The sequence below is a fragment of the Lissotriton vulgaris genome, chromosome 9, assembly GCF_964263255.1.
Source record: "Lissotriton vulgaris chromosome 9, aLisVul1.2, whole genome shotgun sequence".
NCBI lineage: Eukaryota > Metazoa > Chordata > Amphibia > Caudata > Salamandridae > Lissotriton > Lissotriton vulgaris.
In genome coordinates, this window is record NC_141697.1 from 155,201,598 (window position 1) to 155,222,719 (window position 21,122).

Genomic DNA, 21,122 nt, shown 5'->3' on the forward strand with positions numbered 1-21,122 from the left:
TAAGATGGTAGCGCTTTGTAGTCCAAGGCTGGCCTAATGATACTGCTCTTCCTTCCCAATTAGTTCCTTTTAGGAGCATCAGTAATGAATTCTATGTCAGGACAGGAGGCTCCGATTATGCTTTCTCATTTCTTTAATGAAATGCTCAGCAGCCAATAAAAACAACCAAAAAACTACATTTCCCATGAACACCAGGGAGTAACCATAGATGGTAGTGTATAAAAGGTCCCAACATTAGTCTGTCTTCCTCTTTCTTTGCTGCTCCGCAGCCAGTTAAGTGCATATTTTTCTCTTCTAAGCATATTGTTACTCTGTTGACTTTGTTGCTTTTCTTGCCTGTTGTGCTTTGCGCATTTAAGGTTCAAGTGTTTGGGGCTTTGTCTCCGTGTTACTTACGTGATTTTTCTCAGCTGTTGTTCAGCTTTTTCCTTCTGTTTGGAGCGTGTGGCCACCTCCGTTGTTCCGTGCGCTATCTCGCGCTCGTGTACTCTTGTGGAGTGGGAGCAGGGGTTTCCGTCTTCCTTAGGGGAGCGCGAGCGCTCTCGAGACGGTGTTTGGTGACAGGTGACAGTCGCGCGTGCGCACTGTCCTATTTCCGGTTTCAGGGTTTCTCCTCAGAACTGGTTGAGTGACGACGTCTTTGGCGTTCTGCCCACGACCTGTCTACAAACTTTAACCCCGTCAGACACCGTGGTTTTCTTGAGGACTGCGGTTGCAACATTGTGGCATAGGCTCTGCCTAGAGTGTTGGTGCTGTGCAGGCTTTGGCTCCCTCCACGTTTGAATATTTTTTCTTGAAGTCCGGACCCAGTTCCTGCTTCATTCAAAGCCTGCTTTGGGGTTTACACACTCCCCCTTGACTGGTGTTTTGACACTCTGAATTTTAGTCGTCTTGTGGGCATTTACTTTTCTACCTGGTAGAATGGCTGAATATTATGACGCTGACGACGACTACTACTATGATGGCGAGGAGGAAGACTCCTTGGAGCAGAATTTGGTGGAGCAGTTGGATAAAGGGGTCCAACAATCAGTTAATAAGGCGCTGGTGCGTGCAATTAACCCCCTGAAGCGTCACCTGAATCTTTACGCCCAACAGCAGGGTTGGTTGCCTGCTGCCAAGAAATCGGCTAAGTCGCCGGTGAATCCTCATAAGGCGGACTTTCAACGCCTTGCGAAGAGTTTAGCGGCATCTCCTTCCGCTTATTCAGCTCCTCACGAGTCGGAGTCGGATAATGCCCACTCTTCCGCGTCTTCAGATCATGCTTCACCTCCCCCTCGGAAGAGGGTCTGTAAAGAACACTTTGTAGACGCCCCTGAGCGTCCTTCAGTCCTTAATTTTGAGCCGGCGGACATTGTCCACCCGAACTCTTCATCGTGGACGCCTTCACCTGCAGTGGCGGCTTATATCGAATCTCATATTCGCCAACCTTTTGAGGCCTCAGTTCGGGCCCGGTTGCGCTCCGAGTGCCCGAGACCGGACTTGGCGGACCATCTTGCCGACACCCCGGAGGTTGACCCCATGATGGTCACGTACTTGAAAAAGTACGCAAAGGACCCTAAAAAAGGTCTGGACAGGTCTTGGCGGTCCTGTCAAGACAAGATGCTCGACTTGCTGGCTCCTCTCACCAAACTCTTGGACCTTGGTTATAAGGCTGACGAGGCTTCTGCTCTTGTGAATCCCAAGGAATTGATCGAATGGGCCCAACGGGCGATTTGTTATCTGGGCAATGCAAATTGCGCAATGTCGACTGAACGTCGCAGGTCCATACTCTTAAAGTTGGATCCAAAACTTTCGGAACTAGCAACTTCCGAATCTGGCCCTGAAGCTCAAGGACTGTTGTTTGGTCAGCCGTTCCTGAAGGAACTCACTCGTTTTGTTTCAACGTTTAGCGGGATTGACAAGGCGCAGGCCTCTTTGAGACGGGCCATGCGCCCGGTTTTTGCTAAGGCCGGACGTGGAAGGGGACGCTCGTTCGGCCGAGGCTCTGCGAACCAGTCCCAGAGGGGAAATTCCTCTCAGCAGAGAGGTTCCTATGATTCCGGCTACTCCACCCGAGCCAACTTCTATCCTTCAAGAAAGGGAAAAGGCCAGTATGGAAAAGGCCGTTCTGGTGGTCAACAAGGACAATACCACGATGCCTCCTCTACAGGTGAGCCTAATTTATGCATGCGATGTGATGTTGGGGGGTCGCATTCAATATTTCCTGCACAATTGGCGCATGATCTCAAGCGATGCATGGGTTCTGCAAACTGTTCAAGGGTTCAGAATAGAGTTTTATCATCCAGTGCATCAAACACGTCCTCCCCCATGTTTGCATTTTCCTCTGAAAGACCAGGCGTGTCTCTCAGAGGAAATAGCCACCCTCCTCAAGAAAGGGGCGATTGTTCCCACGACTCGTCATCCCTTGGGGTTTGCCAGTTCAGTCTTTCTGGTCGAGAAAAAAGGAGGCGGCTCTCGCCTTGTTCTCAATCTGAAAGACTTCAACGGGGTGGTAGTCTACCGTCATTTCAAGATGGAGGGCATCCATCTATTGAGAGATCTCTTACGAGAGGGGGACTGGATGGTCCGTCTGGATCTCAAGGATGCGTACCTCTCGATTCCAACTTTCCAGCCTCATCGCCGTTTTCTTCAGTTTCTATGGCAAGGGGTTTGGTACGAGTATCAGGTTCTCCCCTTCGGTCTATCGTCGGCACCATGGTGCTTCACGAAACTATTGAGACCAGTTGTGGAACATCTTCGTTCTCGGGGTGTGCGGTTGATAATTTATCTGGACGATATTCTCCTTATGGCGGATTGTCCTCTTCAACTTCTGCGTCATCTGGAATGGTCCATCGATCTGTTACAATCTCTAGGCTTTCTGATCAATGTTCAGAAGTCGGTTTTGGTTCCTTCCCAGTCTATAGACTTCCTGGGCTTCCAGATAGATTCGGTGGCTTGTCAACTTCTCTTACCCAAACAAAAAATGCGTTACATCAAGAGAGAGTTGACATCTGTTATTTCCAGACCGACTGTGTCGTTGAGGTCGTTGGCGCGTGTAGTGGGTCTCCTGGCGTCGTCCATTCAAGCGATATTTCCGGGTCCTCTGCATTACAGGGCAATGCAACGCCTGAAAATTCTGCATCTCCGGAAAGGTCTCGGATACTCGGACCAGATCCCTCTTACGGAGGAGGTCCGTTGGGAAATGCAGTGGTGGTTGGACCACATGGAGGCCTGGAATGGTCGAGCCCTCTTCGGGACATCCCCGGATCTAGTGATAGAGTCCGATGCCAGCCGGTGGGGTTGGGGAGCCCGTTGCGGGTCTGTCTCGACCGGGGGTCGTTGGTCGCCTCAGGAGTTGACTCTGCATATCAACTGTTTGGAACTCCTGGCGGGTTCCTTTGCGATCAAGTGCTTCTCTCCCCTCCAACCGAGTTGTTGTGTCCTTCTTCGAATGGACAATGTGTCGGCAGTCCGATACGTGAACAAACTGGGCGGGACCAGGTCCAAAGTTTTGGCGGAGATCGCCAAGGATTTCTGGCACTTTTGTCTGCAGAAGAAGATCACTGTTATTGCGGAGTATCTTCCGGGATGCCACAATCAAATAGCGGACTGGCACTCCAGACATCTCCGGGATTACAGCGATTGGAGGCTTCATCCTCGAGTCTTCCGTGCTCTCCAACGGCGTTGGGGTCCTTGTCAGCTGGATCTGTTTGCCTCTCGCCTCAATGCGCAACTCCAGCGCTTTTACAGTTGGAGACCGGACCCTCAGGCTCTGGCCACGGATGCTTTTCTCCAGCAGTGGCCATCGACCCTTTGTTATGCCTTTCCTCAGTTTCTAATGATTCCCAGGGTCTTGGCTTACTCCAAACGGTTTCAGACGGATCTGATTCTGATTGCCCCTCTCTGGAGGGCTCAAGCTTGGTTTCCGGTGCTTCTGGAAATGTGTTCCGCTCCGCCGTTTCTCCTTCCCCCATTGTGGAATCTCTTGTTGGATCCTCTCGGAGATCCTCATCCCCTGATCACCTCAGGCTCCCTATATCTGCTCGCGTGGATGATCTCGGGGATCGTTGGGCGATCCCAGGCATTTCGAGCGACGCTTCCAAATACCTTCGTGAGGCATGGGCTCCCAATACTCACAAACGATATAAGGGGTCTTGGAAGCGATGGTGCGATTGGTGTGATCAACAACAAGTTAATCCCGTTTCAGCAGATGTCAGTGTGATTGTTAACTTCTTGGCTTCTTTAGCCACCTCGGGGCTTGCTTACTCGACTATCAATGGTTTCCGCTCGGCTATTTCAGCAGGTCATGCTCACATAGATGGGAAACCAGCGGGTGAACATCCTTTTGTTTCCAGGGTCCTTAAGGGGATTCGTTTTGCGAAACCTCCCAATCCAAAGTATGTTACATTATGGGACGTTTCGGTTGTTCTCCGTTTCTTGGAGGCTTGGCCTTCGAATTCCTTACTTTCCCGCAAACAGTTGTCTGCGAAATTGACTATGTTGCTATGTTTAGTTTCCTGTAAGCGTGTGTCAGATGTCCACGCTTTGGATCTTGCTGGTCGTAGTTTTACTCCTGAGGGGGTTTCTTTTCGTCTTTCCAGGCGTACAAAATCTAATACGCCTTCTATATTTTGACCTTCTTTTCCTTCTCATCCCAACCTTTGCGTTGTGCAATGCCTAAAGGATTACGAGGTGAGTACCGCTTCTTTGCGATCTGACATGCAGGGTCAATTGCTGATTGCTTTGCAAAAGCCTTTTCGCCCCGTCACTCCAGCTACTTTGGCGCGCTGGGTGCGGGGGCTTATGTCTGAAGCAGGTATTGATGTTTCTGTGTTTGGCGCACATTCTGCACGTGGGGCTATGGCGTCCAAAGCCTTCTCCATGGGTGTTACTTTGTTTGACATAATGAAAGCTGCAGATTGGTCATCTGATTCTGTCTTTAAAACGTTTTATTACAAACCGATTGATTGTGTTGCTTCTGTAGTGGTGGATCAGCTTTAAAAAAGCATAATCGGAGCCTCCTGTCCTGACATAGAATTCAAAATTTGCAAACATTCGTGACAAGAATTTTCAATTCTATTAAGGACAAGGAGGCGAGGATTATCCCACCCAGGTTTTTCCATATTTGTATGCTTATGTATTATGACTGTATACATGCATTTGCAAATATTTCTCTCCCTGTTCCCTCCCTGGATGACTCTTGACAGTCTTATTGCTTTGGATATTATGGCTCTGTATCTTGTTTCAGGTTCAGACCAGAAGTGATGTTGTTCCTTCCTTATCGGGATCTGGTTCTCCTCCTGTCTTCTGGACCCATGGTTCTTCGGCTGCCTACTTCCGGATTCTGTGGATGACGGCGGCTTGTTTGGAATTGTTGTTCCTGTTGTACTTGGGATTTTACTTTAATTTGGACATATTTCCACAAAGAAAGAGGAAGGCAGACTAATGTTGGGACCTTTTATACACTACCATCTATGGTTACTCCCTGGTGTTCATGGGAAATGTAGTTTTTGGGTTGTTTTTATTGGCTGCTGAGCATTTCATTAAAGAAATGAGAAAGCATAATCCTCGCCTCCTTGTCCTTAATAGAATTGAAAATTCTTGTCACGAATGTTTGCAAATTTTGAATTGTCTCTAGTGGATGGGATTTTGCTCAGGGGTGGATTACTGGTTGTTCCTTTATCCCTACGTAAAAAAGTTTTGGATTTAGCCCATGATGGTCATCTAGGGATTTGTGCCATGAAGCGGAGAGTAAGGGAGGATTTCTGGTGGCCGGGTGTTGATAGGTCTATTGAACACTGTGTTCGTGATTGTGGAGCATGTGTTTTAAGTGACAAAACCCAAGTGACCTGTCCATCTCCCATCACTCCCATCCCAGTCAAAAAATTACCTTGGTGCAAACTAGCGTTTGATGTGGCTGGTCTCTTTAGTGGCCTGGGCAGTTCTCCCAAATATGCCTTAGTCTTATCGACTATATGTCAAAATGGCCAGAAGTGAGGTTTGTGGAAGGAATCAATTCTGTTACTGTTATAAATTTTTTCAAATATGTTTTTCTTCGGGAAGGATTCCCGGAGGAATTGGTAACTGATAATGGCACCCAGCTGATGTCTGTTGAGATGCAGGATTTCTTTAAAGTGCATGGCATCAAGGATATCCTCACTTCCCCTTACCATCCATGCAGCAACGGTCAAGTTGAAGACCTCAACCGGGTGGTAAAGATCAATTACAGTTGGCCTCCATAAATGGTTTTCACTGGAAGGAAGCAATCTCTGATATGCTATGGGCAATGAGAGTTACCCCCCCCCCCCACTGTAGTACAGGCATGTCTCCATTCACCTTGCTTAGAGGCAGGGTAGCGGGTTCCAAGCTTAAGAAAGACTGGATGTTGAGGCAGGAGGTAAATGTACAAAAAATAGGGAAGGTGGCTGATATCAGAGCTGGAGCTCAAGCTAAGTATGCATCTGACAGTGCCAGAACGTCTCCTGTGTGTCAAGGGGACTGGGTAAGAATCAAGAAACCTGTACTTGTTCGCAAGGGTTTTTCTCGTTTTCTGCTCCTGCCAGGGTTAAGGAAGTGATAGATTATGTTATTGTACTGGAAAATGGGAAAGTCTGTTACCTTGGTAGTGCCTGAGTCAAAGGTGGAGTTTGTGAAAAATACATTTGGAGTAAGCACTTCTTGTTCGACTCTGCCTACTGGAAGTACCAATCCCAATATTTCTATACTGAACAATAACGTTGTTCCTCGACTGAGTCTTTTAAAAACTAGGTCTCCTCCTGTCAAATTTCAGGATTATGTTAAATATTATATATTTTTTTTCTTCTTCCTTCATTATTAGTTTTGTTATTCTTATCATAGGAAGTGTATCTGTAATAGTTATGTGATGGGTGGGGGTGGTGTTTTTTAGTAGAGTTTTAGCCATTGTTATGTGATGGGTGGGGGTGGTGTTTTCTATTGAAGGGACGGGGATGTGTTGGGAGCTTTCTTGTTAATTGTCACAAGGGCATTGTTGTGACATTCTGCTACTGTGTTCCTTGCATGGAACTAAGAATGTACTATTACGGCTGTTGCTGCCGGGATGACGGCTCAGCTGGACGTGATTAAAGGAACCCCCTGAAATACCTTGTTATTGTCTTCCTTTCATGCTCCCTCCTTGTTACTGTCTTGTCTGCATTTGAAACCTCCCATAACAACGGGACTTTTTACTTGTGTTGTTACACGGTTTACTTTATAAGTCGGTGAGCACTATTTTCTTTAATGAATAATGCAGGACAATGAGGGCCAATTCTTATGTTTGGAGCATGCCCACACAGCACTCATTGGACAATGGCAGCCGCGTCTTGTATATGGAGCGTGCTATGCGTGCTTTTACTTTAATAGTTGCTGTCCCCTACACAGCACTCGTGGGTGCTTCTTGTATATGGAGCGTGCTATGCGCTCTTTCACTTTCGTATTGGCTGCCCCCACACAGCACTTGTGGGACAATGGCGTCCCCTTCTTGTATATGCAGCAGCGCGCTCTGAGCGCTTTCACTTTAATAGTGGTTGCCCCCACACAGCATTAGCGGGACAATGGCTGCTTCTTCTTCAATTACAGTGCACCAGGCCCGCTTTCACTTTAACAAGATTTGCAATGCAATAGGTCTTGCATTTCAAAAATTTTGAACTATTGGCATTGTAAACGACAATGCCTCTTCATGTTTTTTTTAAAACGAATAGGTCAACATTTTGAAAATGCGAGACCTATTACATTGCAAAGGCTTGTTTAGTCTGTAAGCTTATTTTAATTTAACACATTTCTCCTACTGCAGGTAGGACATGTAACATTCAGCGGGTCATGCACGCTATCTCTTTCCAAACAGCTCGGGACAATGGCGGCTGCTTCTTTGAAATGAATCTCGCATTTACAGGAGCTTGTGCTATTGGCAATGTAAATGACAATGTATTTTATTTATGTGGTAATTATCAAAAAGGATTAATAAAAGGCATTGTCATTTACAATGCCAATAGCTTAAACTCTCGCATATGCGAGACCTATTGCATTGCAAATGCTTGTTATTTATACAAAAGGATGTATTGTCTAACTCGAAAGAACTAATACAGTGATACACGACCACTCATCTGAAACTACAACACTTGGAAAGTAATCGTGCGTGTCAAAAGTTATAAATCGAATCTGCCGTAAAAACGTGCTGGGAGCGCAGAGTAAAGACAACTGACGATTTCCACTCAAAGATTAGCCATTTTGAAGCGGGATATTTAATGTGCAATTTAATAGAAATAATGCGTAATCCCTAGGAAACCCGGTTAAAAAAAATCGTGTAATATGCTATAGATTAAAAGTTACTATTTCACACAAACTGATAATATACAATGTAATTTAAAAAAAGTTGATAATATTAAGTACATGAGGCTTCTATAATAACATGCAATTACTTAAATATTGGAGTATGTGTAAAATATTGTAGCAGTATTCAATCATTGTGAGTAGGTTTAATACGTACATGTAAAATACAAATATATATAGCTGCATCACAGAACCAAGAGTCCGCCTCCATAATCACAGAATCCAGGGAGGGACTCTATTTATTTCACTCTTGTTGTCCGTCCTCTATCTTTGAAAGCGAAGCAAGATGGCAGCAACCGAACCGCAGCGAGAGTGGAGCGAGGAGCAGCTGAAAAATGACGACCTGCCCAAGAAGGACATCATTAAGTTCCTCCAGGATCACGGCTCAGAATCGGTAGATCCATGGCTGGGGGCTGAGCGAATTGGGGAGAGTGTGAAGGCGGCTTCGCTGTGTAGCGCACGAGCCTTGCTTGGCCTGTATGACGGGACAACAGGAGCGAGCCAAGTCTAGGGGTAAAATTATGCTGGCCTCGTGGGAGTGTAAGAACGTCGCTGCCGTGTGGCGCGTGACAGTCGGTGTATGATAGGAAGTTTGGAACTCCTGTAGGGAGTCTAGAGGTAAAGTCGGCTCTCACGTAGCAGCATTAGGAAGGAAAAAAAGCGGGAGGCTGAATTATTTTATTTATGTATTTTTTTGCAGTTTTATATAACGTGAACTCACCCCAATGGAATCCGAGCTATTTACTAGAGCACCATATTTACCATTGTCAGACGAGGAGTTAAGTAATACACACAATCACAGGATGTTGAGCCAACGCCAGGATTCGAACTCCTGTTTCCAAAATTGTAACTCTGGCCTAACGCATCATCCTCCTCCAGTGATATAGGACATCAAGTGTCATGCTGCCGATGGTTAGGGAGTGTGATAATTCTGGCACAGTTTAGGGGTGAGTTGGTATTCCCTCCTCGTTCACCAAAGAGGTGGCATCATCGGCGTGACTGATGTTACAGAGAGGTAGGGAACATCCGTAGGAGCAGCTCTTGTCCGTAGAAAAAAAAACATTTATTTTAATTGTTTAAGGTTCCTGTTTCCCATTTTTACAGATAAACCCAGCTAGAAAAACATATTTTTCTTTGTGTATTTATTTTTAAATTCAGATAAAAACAGTAATGGAGTTGATATTTGCATGATTATTAATACACTCTGGCTATGCAGATCGATGGGTAAAACGGGTTAAAATAAAGGAATTTTAGTGAAGCGCCTTAAACAGAAGTAGATGTGCACAGCCTTGATACAAAAATTTGACTGTTTTCTAATAAGTGCATATTTTAACATCCGAGTGTGTTTATATCACTGAAATCTGTTCAGGCATAAGTGCACGTTTAGTCTGTTAAATAAATGTAGAAATATACTCGTTCTAGCTTCATTTTTTTCACATAACCCAAACAAAATTTGGATAAAAACAGATAAAATTAAATATGGCTAAATACATACTTAAATGTTAAAAAAAGGATACAACCAGGATCCCAAATTTTGTTATACATAAATCTCCCATCGTAACATTTTTAAAGAGACAAGTTGAGAATAGTCTTTTGATTTTTTTTTTTCTTTTTTTTTTTAAACAGTATGTGATCCTGGGCAAATCACACTCTCCCTATGCCTTCGAAAATGTGTAACTAGTCTGATTCTGTTGTAAGCGCTCTGCCTTTGGATCAACTTGTGCTATATAAAACTACACAGAAGAAGCCGCAAAAACTAAAATAAGTTGCTTCTTGTAAAATGCTTTCGAGCATCCCAGAAGCTGCTTCAAAATGTCGGGGGTGGGGGTACAAAAGATAGAGTAGTGTGAGGGAAGAGCAGCTTTGTAAATAGAATAGAACAAACAGCCTCAAAATGCAGAAGCCACTCTTGGTGGAGCTATCCCACCTAATAGATAGCTAAGCACAGAGGAGTACTCGTCTAGAAAGAAAGGTCCCCCTTCCTGTACACATTAAAACTTCAGCCCCAGGAGATGGGGTTCTGGGTGCCTCAAGAAGACTTGAAGGGGGGCACCCTCACCCTACTGGGATGATAACCAGTTTATTTTTTATTTTTTAATCCTCTGGATCCGCTCCCCAATCTAAAGAAAAACTTTGGGCAGAGGGTCCTAAAATGTCTGCAACCACATCTTTGTTGAAGTGGTGGTAGCTAATCAGATCTTGGCTCTAGATCTGAAGGCTCTGCAGATCCCCCTGCGACATGAAATATACATACATTTTGAACCTTACTTTCTCCTAACGAACAGATTTACACAAAATCACAAAGTATGCTTTCTGGGCCGAAATCTTGCTTTCTGCCAAATTTGGTGTAGTTCGTTCAGTCGTTTTTTACTATTACTAGCTGTATCTAATTCTCCTATAGAAAATTGCATGGGTAAATTGCCTTTTGGGACCCTCCTTTTACCCTGCTTAATGGATCAATCACCCTGAAACTTTGCAGGAAGAAACTGAGGTGGATGAGACATTTTTTATTTATTTATTAAAGAAAGCTTTGTCAATCTGCACCAACGTTATAAACAAACCAAAAAATATACAATGGAAGTGTGTTCCTAACTAGAACTACCCAGTGGTGACTGCCACTGGGTATTTGTGTGTGTGTGTGTGTGTGTTTATATAGATAGATAAATAGGAAAGGTTTTTAGGTCGCGCTATTTATAGCTCTGAACTAATGTAAGGGAAACTGCACTCTTGAACAAGCGGATTCCTCACAATGCATGTGATCCATTGAACCATGACGCTTCGCCAGTGCGCGCTTGGCCTCACTCACACCCCATATGCTCCTTCCCTCCCACTCGCTCCCCCGCCCCCCCCCCCCCCCCCCACCCGACACACAGCCTCGCCACCACCAGGCACTTGAAGCGCGATGCTTCGCCAGCGCGCGCTTGCCTCACTCACACCCCAGCTCACTCCCCTGCTCCCCCGTCCCCATCCGACTGGTTTATGTAATAAGATACATGAAATTGTTCTCGGAGGTTAAGTAAACATTCGCCAAGACCATGCTTCCTTACAGCTCTGAATTGGCCGCATCTGCTGAGTGGAAGTCTACTTCAAATTCCTTGACCATTTAATCCTTGCTCTTAAGCCGAGACTGCTAGTGTGCGAATCAATGGACCTTTGCATCACACAAAGAAAGGCACACAGAGAAGAGCGCCGCCTACTTCTTTTATATCAGCCGTTGAACTTTTACCATGTGGAGCTGTGGCAATTTGCATGTCCAATTAAGAAGGATGCCTTTTGCCCTTCCATGCCCCTTTCCATTTGTTTAACAAAGTTTTTCTCATTCGCTTCCTCGACACACTCGTAATCTCCAAATTTTTATTTTCCCTCCTCTGTACATTATTTTTGCTCGGTTTCATTCATCACTTCCCCTCGTGTGAACGGTCATTGGCCTTGTTATTTTTTTCTGTGTTTGTTTAATTTTCCTTAGAATATTAACGTCCCAGGCCCCTTTATCTCTGAGACAATTTCCTGTTATCTCTCTACTGCGGCATTCACATTTTCCTGATTAATCCTGTTCTGGTCTCTTTAGCTCTTTTTTCCAGGGATCTCTTGGGGGAGTGACAACAACTACTCTTGAAATATGTTTGCAGCTTTGTGTTAATTACTTTGTTCGCTTACTGCTGAAAATTCTCTTCTGACGTCGAATCGCACGTCTTGCCATTTAAAGCAGAAAGTATCTGTTTTTAACAAGCATTGGCATAGTTTTCTGTTAATCCTCTCCATGCATTGCTCCGCCTCTCTGCAGCCCCCCACCCTCTAGTGTTCCTCTCGCTTCCTGTTCTGTGCACCTCTCACCTGGTGTTTCTCACTCCCTCTGTGTCTCTCACACAGCACTGCACACATTTTCTCTCACATCTCTCACTCCACCCCTTTCACGCTCTCTTCATTGACCTCTCCCCATACCGCTTTCCTTCATGCTGCCGCTTTTTATTACCTTCCGCTTCTCTCTCATGTTATGTCTGTCTCTCTGTCCCTCTCACAGCTCGTGTCTGTCTCTCTGTGCATCCTGGCCTCTGTCTCTCCACCCGCACCCTTCTCACCCTCAGTGTGGCTGACGCTGTCACGCTGTACCCCGGCCTCTCTCTCCACATCTCTAGCGTCTTCTCTGTCAGGCTGTTATTGTCTCTTTCCACAGCCCGTTAACCCCTGTCTCCCTTCCTGCAGCCCTGACCCACTTGACAGTGTTCTGTTTTTTTTTTGCAGAGTTTTATATAGCGCAAACTTGACCCAAATTGGGTATCCGAGCGCTTTACATAGCACCAGTTACTTGCATGAGGACACACATTCATTTTTGTTGGTCACAGGGAGATTATTTGCCCAGAATCACAGGATGATTAGCGACATTCGTCCTTTGCATTCTCTTTTAACAGTGTCCCTAATTTAAAGCCACTTAATTACACTGCACTCAGTGCAACATAATTACACGCCAAATAATTACTCTACTGAATAAAACATACACTCCAGACAATACCATTCAGTGCCACATAATTAAATGCTACATAATTACACTGCGCTCAACACCACATACACTCCAAATAGCCCTCCGTGCCACATAATTACAAGCCACATAATTAAACTGCACTTAATGCAACATACTCTCCAAAAACCACTCAGTGCCACATAATTACCCGCAACATAATTACTCTACTCAATGAAACATACACTCCCAATACCACTCAGTGCCACATAAGTATATTCTACATAATTACACACCACATAATTACACCCTACTGAATGCAACACGAACGCCACACAATACCACTCTGTGCCACATAATTATATGCTACGTAATTACAATGCAACATACACTCCAAATACCACTCTGTGCCACATAATTACACGCCACACATAATTAGAATTACACGCCACACAATTAGTCTACTGAATACAACATACACTCCTCATAATACCCCTCAGTGCCGCATAATTATATGCTACATAATTACACTGCGCTCAACCTTAACATACACTGCAAATACCACTCCGTGCCACATAATTACACGCCAAATAATCACTCTGCCTGTCGCCCTCACTCTGCCTGTCGCCCTCACTCTGCCTGTCGCCCTCACTCTGCCTGTCGCCCTCACTCTGCCTGTCGCCCTCACTCTGCCTGTCGCCCTCACTCTGCCTGTCGCCCTCACTCTGCCTACCTATCGCTCGCATCACCACAGCATCAATCTATGCAACCATTCAACAACAATTGGTTCAAATATTTTCTATCAATGTTTCAAGCTTTATTACAAATGTCACAAAAAGATGTTAATATTTCACTTCTGTTCTTGGATTTTCATCACAATAAAATACACTGAACATAATCTTCACAAAAGTTATTTAAAAAAGTTTAAGCTATTGCCATTATAAATTACAATAACTTTTAAGTATTAATTATTTAGAAAAATGAAAAGAAATTATTTGTAATATCAATACATCTAAGTCTCGTAAATACAACAAATATTGCATTACAAATGCTGTAGGTCACATTTGCGAAAGTAATAACTATTGGAATTGTAAATGACATATTAATTCCGCTATTTTCAAAACCAACACATAAATAAAAAAATTGTCATTATCAATACCAATAGCTCAAAGTTCCCTAATGCGAGACCTATTGCATTGCAAATGCTTGCTTATTTTTTATTTAACTTTGGTGCCATTATCAGTGTGTGGATGTGTAGGTCAAGGCTAACTGACCGGTCGATCCTGTCTGCATTTGTGGTGAATGGAGCTACGAACTCTTATCCCAAATCAGAAATCTAAATGATAAATAAACGGCGCCCCCCGACCCAAGGGAGAATAAAGGGATACCAGAAGAACAGATAGTGCCTAAAGGCCATGCTCAGCTGGGTTGCTGGGCGTAGGGGCAGGGTCCTGTCCTCACTATGCGGGATCGAGCTAGATGCAGGGTCGTGTGCAGTGGACATAGAGGTTAAGTACAGAGTGTGGTCTGTGACAGTGTGCAGCTTTCCATTCCCTTTTTGCTTGGAGGCAAGGTATATCATTTTAAAACAATATAAATTTGTTAAAGAAGACTTAGTTAAGTACATGGAAGATCATATTTGTTCAAAAAAAGTAGATGTTCGTAAAAAATGAACTTTAGTTGGAGGGACATTATGGTTGGGATGCTGAATGTATACAGTCAAATTCGAATGTGCAACTTATTGAGCACATCAAATGGTATACCAAGTCCTTTCTAGAGTTGATGTGGAGGTTGACGACATGGGCCCTAAGATGGCTGAAGCTCGCTGGATCGAATAACTGAATACTCGTAGGCAAAATGCAGCTGTGCATTATTAATGGCCATGGTCTGTAGGTGTTGCAGTCTGTTACACTGGACATGACAATTAACTATGCACAGACATATTTTTGGCTATGGGCATTCTGACTTAAGAAGCCTTTTATGCTCACTGTGAGATATTGATAAGCTAATAGAGGCAGGAATTTTGTTTAGGTTCAACAGTTTTTTTTATTTTTTTTAAATTTATTATGGCTTTTTTTTGTTGGTGGAGAAAATTGTTAGTTTTTTGTTTAACAAAATAATTGTCTTCAAAATACTAAGGCTAAACACCCCTTAAAACAAAGTTTTTTTTCCCCAGTAATGTTATCGAGGAGAAATTAATACTGCTTTATTTCTGGTTAAAGAGGGAGTTCCAGAGTTGCTGAGAACTTTGGCTCCGGTGACTAGTGCGCGTTTTCCCCCCAAAAAAGGGACAAGCCGAATAGGAATGTTCTGTTGTCTGGTACAGATTCATTTTTATGGGGGGAAACCTCAAATGTGTGAAAGAAAGTTCACCAAATAAGCCAGGCAGAACTCTCACTGCTTGATTCGCCACCCTTTGCTCTTTTGGTGAACTGTAGTCCTGACACTTTTGAAAAACGCTAAATTATAGCTGTCAAGTGTGCCTGTGGTGAAAAGAGTGCTTGTTAATGTCAAACAGAAGGAAAATTCAAATAAAAGGGGAAGAAAACAAATGTAAACTAGCCTTGTAACTGATTGAATTGTTTTGCTGATAACAGTAAAATAATAACCTGCTTGAACTCGAAGGCTCTTCTTTTTGTCCGATGCAACGGTAGTAACTGGGAACCGTTAGCGGAGAACACTTTCATTTATCACCGGTGTAGATACTGTTGTGTTCCACATTGATAAGCGAGTTACTCCCATTAAGGACAGACTCTGAGAATAGCGACTCCCCTAGGGTAGTAATGGGGTAGAATCTCTGACAATCATAGCTCTTCTAGAAGGAATGTCTTTAATTACAGATGGGTCAAATAAGACAGTTGCAATTAGGATATTGACAATAAGCCAGACATTACACCCGCTGGGATAAAAATGCAACCCAATCTCCTTTATATTATTTCGACACTAAGTGACAGATTTCCAGTACCATGGGGGCTTGTGCATTGTCCAGAAATGCTTCTTGGTCTTGTCTGTAGAGTCCGCTCCTGCAACTGAAGCCTGTTTGTTTACTTGGCATCACTTAATGAGGCACAAGTAAAGAAGGGTTCCATTTAATGGCGTTAGGTCTCCTACCTCTGCGTACAATGGTAAAGCTGCTATGCTGCAGGAAGAATCTCACTTAAAGTAGACTTTGCAAATGCTTACACTATTTTTGAGGCAGTGTCTTTAGGAGATCAGTTAAGTCTTATCCTATGCAAGTCTCCCTACTTTTAGTTTAGGATGATCAAAGATCAATCATTGGTCATGGGATAGTCTTTTATAGTGCGTACATACTTAATGGAAGAGTCTCGAAGCAATGAGTTCAGGAAGCAGACCGTTTACTTGGAGTCTTTGTGTGTTGAGTAATTTTGTAAACTCTGCTGTACTGAAATTATTTGCTTTAAATGCTAGCGTAGTTCTCCATTATGGACGCTTGTTACAGCTGACTTCCTTCGTTTTTTATTCAGTTTCTTGCAGAGCATAAGTTACTGGGGAACATAAAAAGTGTTGCCAAGACTGCAAAGAAGGACCAATTAATTCCAGCGTACAACGAGCTGTTTCAAAATAAGGTATGTACAACCATAGTTGACAAGCGCAGTGCAGCACGATATTATGTATAGCCCTCACTGGAACACACTAGCGTGAAATAATTGATTAAAAATAAATGATGATAAATCTGGGTATTTGCTGCTATGATGCAGAAACAGCGGGAAACGAAAGGAATTTTAGGCAGTAGCCAGAGCTAACCTGGCTGTCGGAGAGCTAAACAGAGCAGCGTTGTCTGTGGTCCGCATTGGGAGGAGAGGGGGTAAAAAGGCTCAGATGAGGTGGGCTGGGTGGCCCAAGGCAACGTTTTTTTTATAAACAAATGTTTGGCAATTTAATGTATAGTTGCTCAATTACTCCTCTGCCCTTGCATTCAGTTGAAAGCAGGGGCAGATGATTCGGTAGACCATACATGAGACAATATTATACATGGGTAACACTAGAAAAAATATGTTTTTTTACCTTGGCGTTCTGATTGACATCACAGACAACTGAAGCTTTACTCTTGTCTATTTGATGTCACTCAGTACTCCTCGTTTAAATTCCATGTTTGATATGGGGTCCATTGGCAGCCAGTAGCGTGAATACTGGATTCCAAACCAGATTTTTCACTGCTTTACCACAGCAGTGGGAAACAAAAGATGTTTCCCTCTGCTGTGACAGTACAGGGAATGACAGGCTTTGCTGGTAGGGCTCTCATAAAGCCGGTTAGTGTGGTGCTGGCTCTACTCTGATGGAAAGCTGAGAGCACAGCTTCTGGCGGAGAAGGTACAGAGAAGAGGTCAAAGGCAACCAGGTTCCTGTGAACCTGAAGACCACAGTCCAGAACATCAAAGCCTTTTTGTGCAAGGATGAATGTGCAGACTCTTCATAAGCCACCCCGCCTGCCAGTGTGCTATGTTGTAGGTTACTAGGATAACAAGCATTTACAATGCAACGGTCTCGCCTTTGCAAAAGTTAGCGCTTTTGGCATTGTAAATGACAAATGTTTTATTTATGTGTTGGTTTTGGAAACAGATAAATAAATGGCATTGTCATGAGCAGTAGAGTGAGTAGTAGAGTGAGTAGTAGAGTGAGTAGTAGAGTGAGTAGTAGAGTGAGTAGTAGAGTGAGTAGTAGAGTGAGTAGTAGAGTGAGTAGTAGAGTGAGTAGTAGAGTGAGTAGTAGAGTGAGTAGTAGAGTGAGTAGTAGAGTGAGTAGTAGAGTGAGTAGTAGAGTGAGTAGTAGAGTGAGTAGTAGAGTGAGTAGTAGAGTGAGTAGTAGAGTGAGTAGTAGAGTGAGTAGTAGAGTGAGTAGTAGAGTGAGTAGTAGAGTGAGTAGTAGAGTGTAGTAGAGTGTAGTAGAGTGTAGTAGAGTGTAGTAGAGTGTAGTAGAGTGTAGTAGAGTGTAGTAGAGTGTAGTAGAGTGTAGTAGAGTGTAGTAGAGTGTAGTAGAGTGTAGTAGAGTGTAGTAGAGTGTAGTAGAGTGTAGTAGAGTGTAGTAGAGTGTAGTAGAGTGTAGTAGAGTGTAGTAGAGTGTAGTAGAGTGTAGTAGAGTGTAGTAGAGTGTAGTAGAGTGTAGTAGAGTGTAGTAGAGTGTAGTAGAGTGTAGTAGAGTGTAGTAGAGTGTAGTAGAGTGTAGTAGAGTGTAGTAGAGTGTAGTAGAGTGTAGTAGAGTGTAGTAGAGTGTAGTAGAGTGTAGTAGAGTGTAGTAGAGTGTAGTAGAGTGTAGTAGAGTGTAGTAGAGTGTAGTAGAGTGTAGTAGAGTGTAGTAGAGTGTAGTAGAGTGTGGGTAGTAGAGTGTGGGTAGTAGAGTGTGGGTAGTAGAGTGTGGGTAGTAGAGTGTGGGTAGTAGAGTGTGGGTAGTAGAGTGTGGGTAGTAGAGTGTGGGTAGTAGAGTGTGGGTAGTAGAGTGTGGGTAGTAGAGTGTGGGTAGTAGAGTGTGGGTAGTAGAGTGTGGGTAGTAGAGTGTGGGTAGTAGAGTGTGGGTAGTAGAGTGTGGGTAGTAGAGTGTGGGTAGTAGAGTGTGGGTAGTAGAGTGTGGGTAGTAGAGTGTGGGTAGTAGAGTGTGGGTAGTAGAGTGTGGGTAGTAGAGTGTGGGTAGTAGAGTGTGGGTAGTAGAGTGTGGGTAGTAGAGTGTGGGTAGTAGAGTGTGGGTAGTAGAGTGTGGGTAGTAGAGTGTGGGTAGTAGAGTGTGGGTAGTAGAGTGTGGGTAGTAGAGTGTGGGTAGTAGAGTGTGGGTAGTAGAGTGTGGGTAGTAGAGTGTGGGTAGTAGAGTGTGGGTAGTAGAGTGTGGGTAGTAGAGTGTGGGTAGTAGAGTGTGGGTAGTAGAGTGTGGGTAGTAGAGTGTGGGTAGTAGAGTGTGGGTAGTAGAGTGTGGGTAGTAGAGTGTGGGTAGTAGAGTGTGGGTAGTAGAGTGTGGGTAGTAGAGTGTGGGTAGTAGAGTGTGGGTAGTAGAGTGTGGGTAGTAGAGTGTGGGTAGTAGAGTGTGTAGTAGAGAGTAGTGAGTGTGTAGTAGAGAGTAGTGAGTGTGTAGTAGAGAGTGTGTAATACAGAATGTGAAGTAGAGAGTGTGTAATACAGAATGTGAAGTAGAGAGTGTGTAATACAGAATGTGAAGTAGAGAGTGTGTAATACAGAATGTGAAGTAGAGAGTGTGTAATACAGAATGTGAAGTAGAGAGTGTGTAATACAGAATGTGAAGTAGAGAGTGTGTAATACAGAATGTGAAGTAGAGAGTGTGTAATACAGAATGTGAGGTAGAGAGTGTGTAATACAGAATGTGAGGTAGAGAGTGTGTAATACAGAATGTGAGGTAGAGAGATTGAGGTAGAGAGATTGAGGTAGAGAGATTGAGGTAGAGAGATTGAGGTAGAGAGATTGAGGTAGAGAGATTGAGGTAGAGAGATTGAGGTAGAGAGATTGAGGTAGAGAGATTGAGGTAGAGAGATTGAGGTAGAGAGATTGAGGTAGAGAGATTGAGGTAGAGAGATTGAGGTAGAGAGATTGAGGTAGAGAGATTGAGGTAGAGAGATTGAGGTAGAGAGATTGAGGAGTAGAGAGATTGAGGAGTAGAGAGTGGAGAGTCTGTAGTAGAGTGTAGTAGAAAGTAGTGAGTGTGTAGTAGAGTGTGTGTAGTAGAGTGTGTGGAGCAGAGTGTGTGGAGCAGAGTGTGTGGAGCAGAGTGTGTGGAGCAGAGTGTGTGGAGCAGAGTGTGTGGTACAGTGTGTAGTGGCTGTAGTAGAGTGTGTGGTACAGTGTGTAGTGGCTGTAGTAGAGTGTGTGTAGTACAGTGTGTAGTGGCTGTAGTAGAGTGTGTGTAGTACAGTGTGTAGTGGCTGTAGTAGAGAGTGTGTAGTGATTTGAGTTTTACATCAAATTAAAAACGGGAACGGAACAAACTCATCCTATACATTATTGTGGTAGGTGCCCACGCATATAGGGTTAAATGATGCGTTAGATGCCACAGGTCCCACCAACACGCTTCCTTTATGATAGGAGAATGCCCAACATCGCGGAGATTTGCTCTCTGTTCTTCCCGGATATTTGTATTTTCAAATGTATAATGTTATCCTGCTAAACGAAGACGATGCTCAAACTATAAAAGAAGAGGGTTTCACAGATATGTTAGTCCTTCCGGGCAAACGAAATGACCCAAAGAAAGATCAAGTGACAGTTTAGAGCTCCAAGTGAGTCTTAATAAAATCAGTGTCTGGAACGCATAGCATCAAAAAACGAGCGGGGCATCAAACTGCAGTGTCATTCAATCAAAGCTTCAAGGCTTCTGAGCGCTAGCCGAGAATTATTTTTTGTGAAGCACTAATCACTGTGGAAGGTGCCCCTGCTATCCCAGATGTGAGAAGTCAGTCTGATATGAAAATAAGCAGTATTTGGAATGAATGTATTTGGCAGGGGGAAGGTGGGGCGGCGCAAGACCGTACTGACGAGTGAACAGGAGCCATTTTGTACTGAGTGATTCTGCCTGTGTGCATGTAGACAAACCAGGCAGCAGCATGAGCATGTGATTCGGTAAAATAACAAGCATTTACAATGCAAGGGTTTTGCCTTTGTTAAAGTTAGAGCTATTGGCATTGCTCTTGACACTCTGAAGCTCCACTCTGCATTCTGAAGCTCCACTCTGCACTCTGAAGCTCCACTCTGCACTCTGAAGCTCCACTCTGCACTCTGAAGCTCCACTCTGCACTCTGAAGCTCCACTCTGCACTCTGAAGCTCCACTCTGAAGCTCCACTCTGAAGCTCCACTCTGAAGCTCCACTCTGAAGCTCCACTCTGAAGCTCCACTCTGAAGCTCCACTCTGAAGCTCCACTCTGAAGCTCCACTCTGAAGCTCCACTCTGAAGCTCCACTCTGAAGCTCCACTCTGAAGCTCCACTCTGAAGCTGCACTCTGAAGCTCCACTCTGAATCTGCACTCTGAAGCTCCACTCTGAATCTTCACTCTGAATCTTCACTCTGAAGCTCCACTCTGAAGCTCCACTCTGAATCTTCACTCTGAATCTCCACTCTGAATCTCCACTCTGAATCTCCACTCTGAATCTCCACTCTGAATCTCCACTCTGAATCTCCACTCTGAATCTCCACTCTGAATCTCCACTCTGAATCTCCACTCTGAATCTCCACTCTGAATCTCCACTCTGAATCTCCACTCTGAATCTCCACTCTGAATCTCCACTCTGAAGCTCCACTCTGAAGCTCCACTCTGAAGCTCCACTCTGAAGCTCCACTCTGAAGCTCCACTCTGAAGCTCCACTCTGAAGCTCCACTCTGAAGCTCCACTCT

The 21,122-nt window shown here is 44.2% G+C and overlaps 1 protein-coding gene across 1 annotated transcript in view; it reads left to right on the forward strand.

Moving 5' to 3' along the window:
- Positions 1-8,567: 8,567 nt before the first annotated feature.
- Positions 8,568-21,122, forward strand: part of FKBP3 (FKBP prolyl isomerase 3) — a 56,770-nt gene continuing 44,215 nt past the window's right edge. Inside the window, exons 1-2 of the mRNA XM_086937257.1 lie at positions 8,568-8,719; positions 16,267-16,368. Coding sequence (XP_086793383.1) covers positions 8,612-8,719; positions 16,267-16,368 — 210 coding nt within the window. The 5' untranslated portion in view covers positions 8,568-8,611. The remainder of the gene's footprint in view (positions 8,720-16,266; positions 16,369-21,122) is intronic.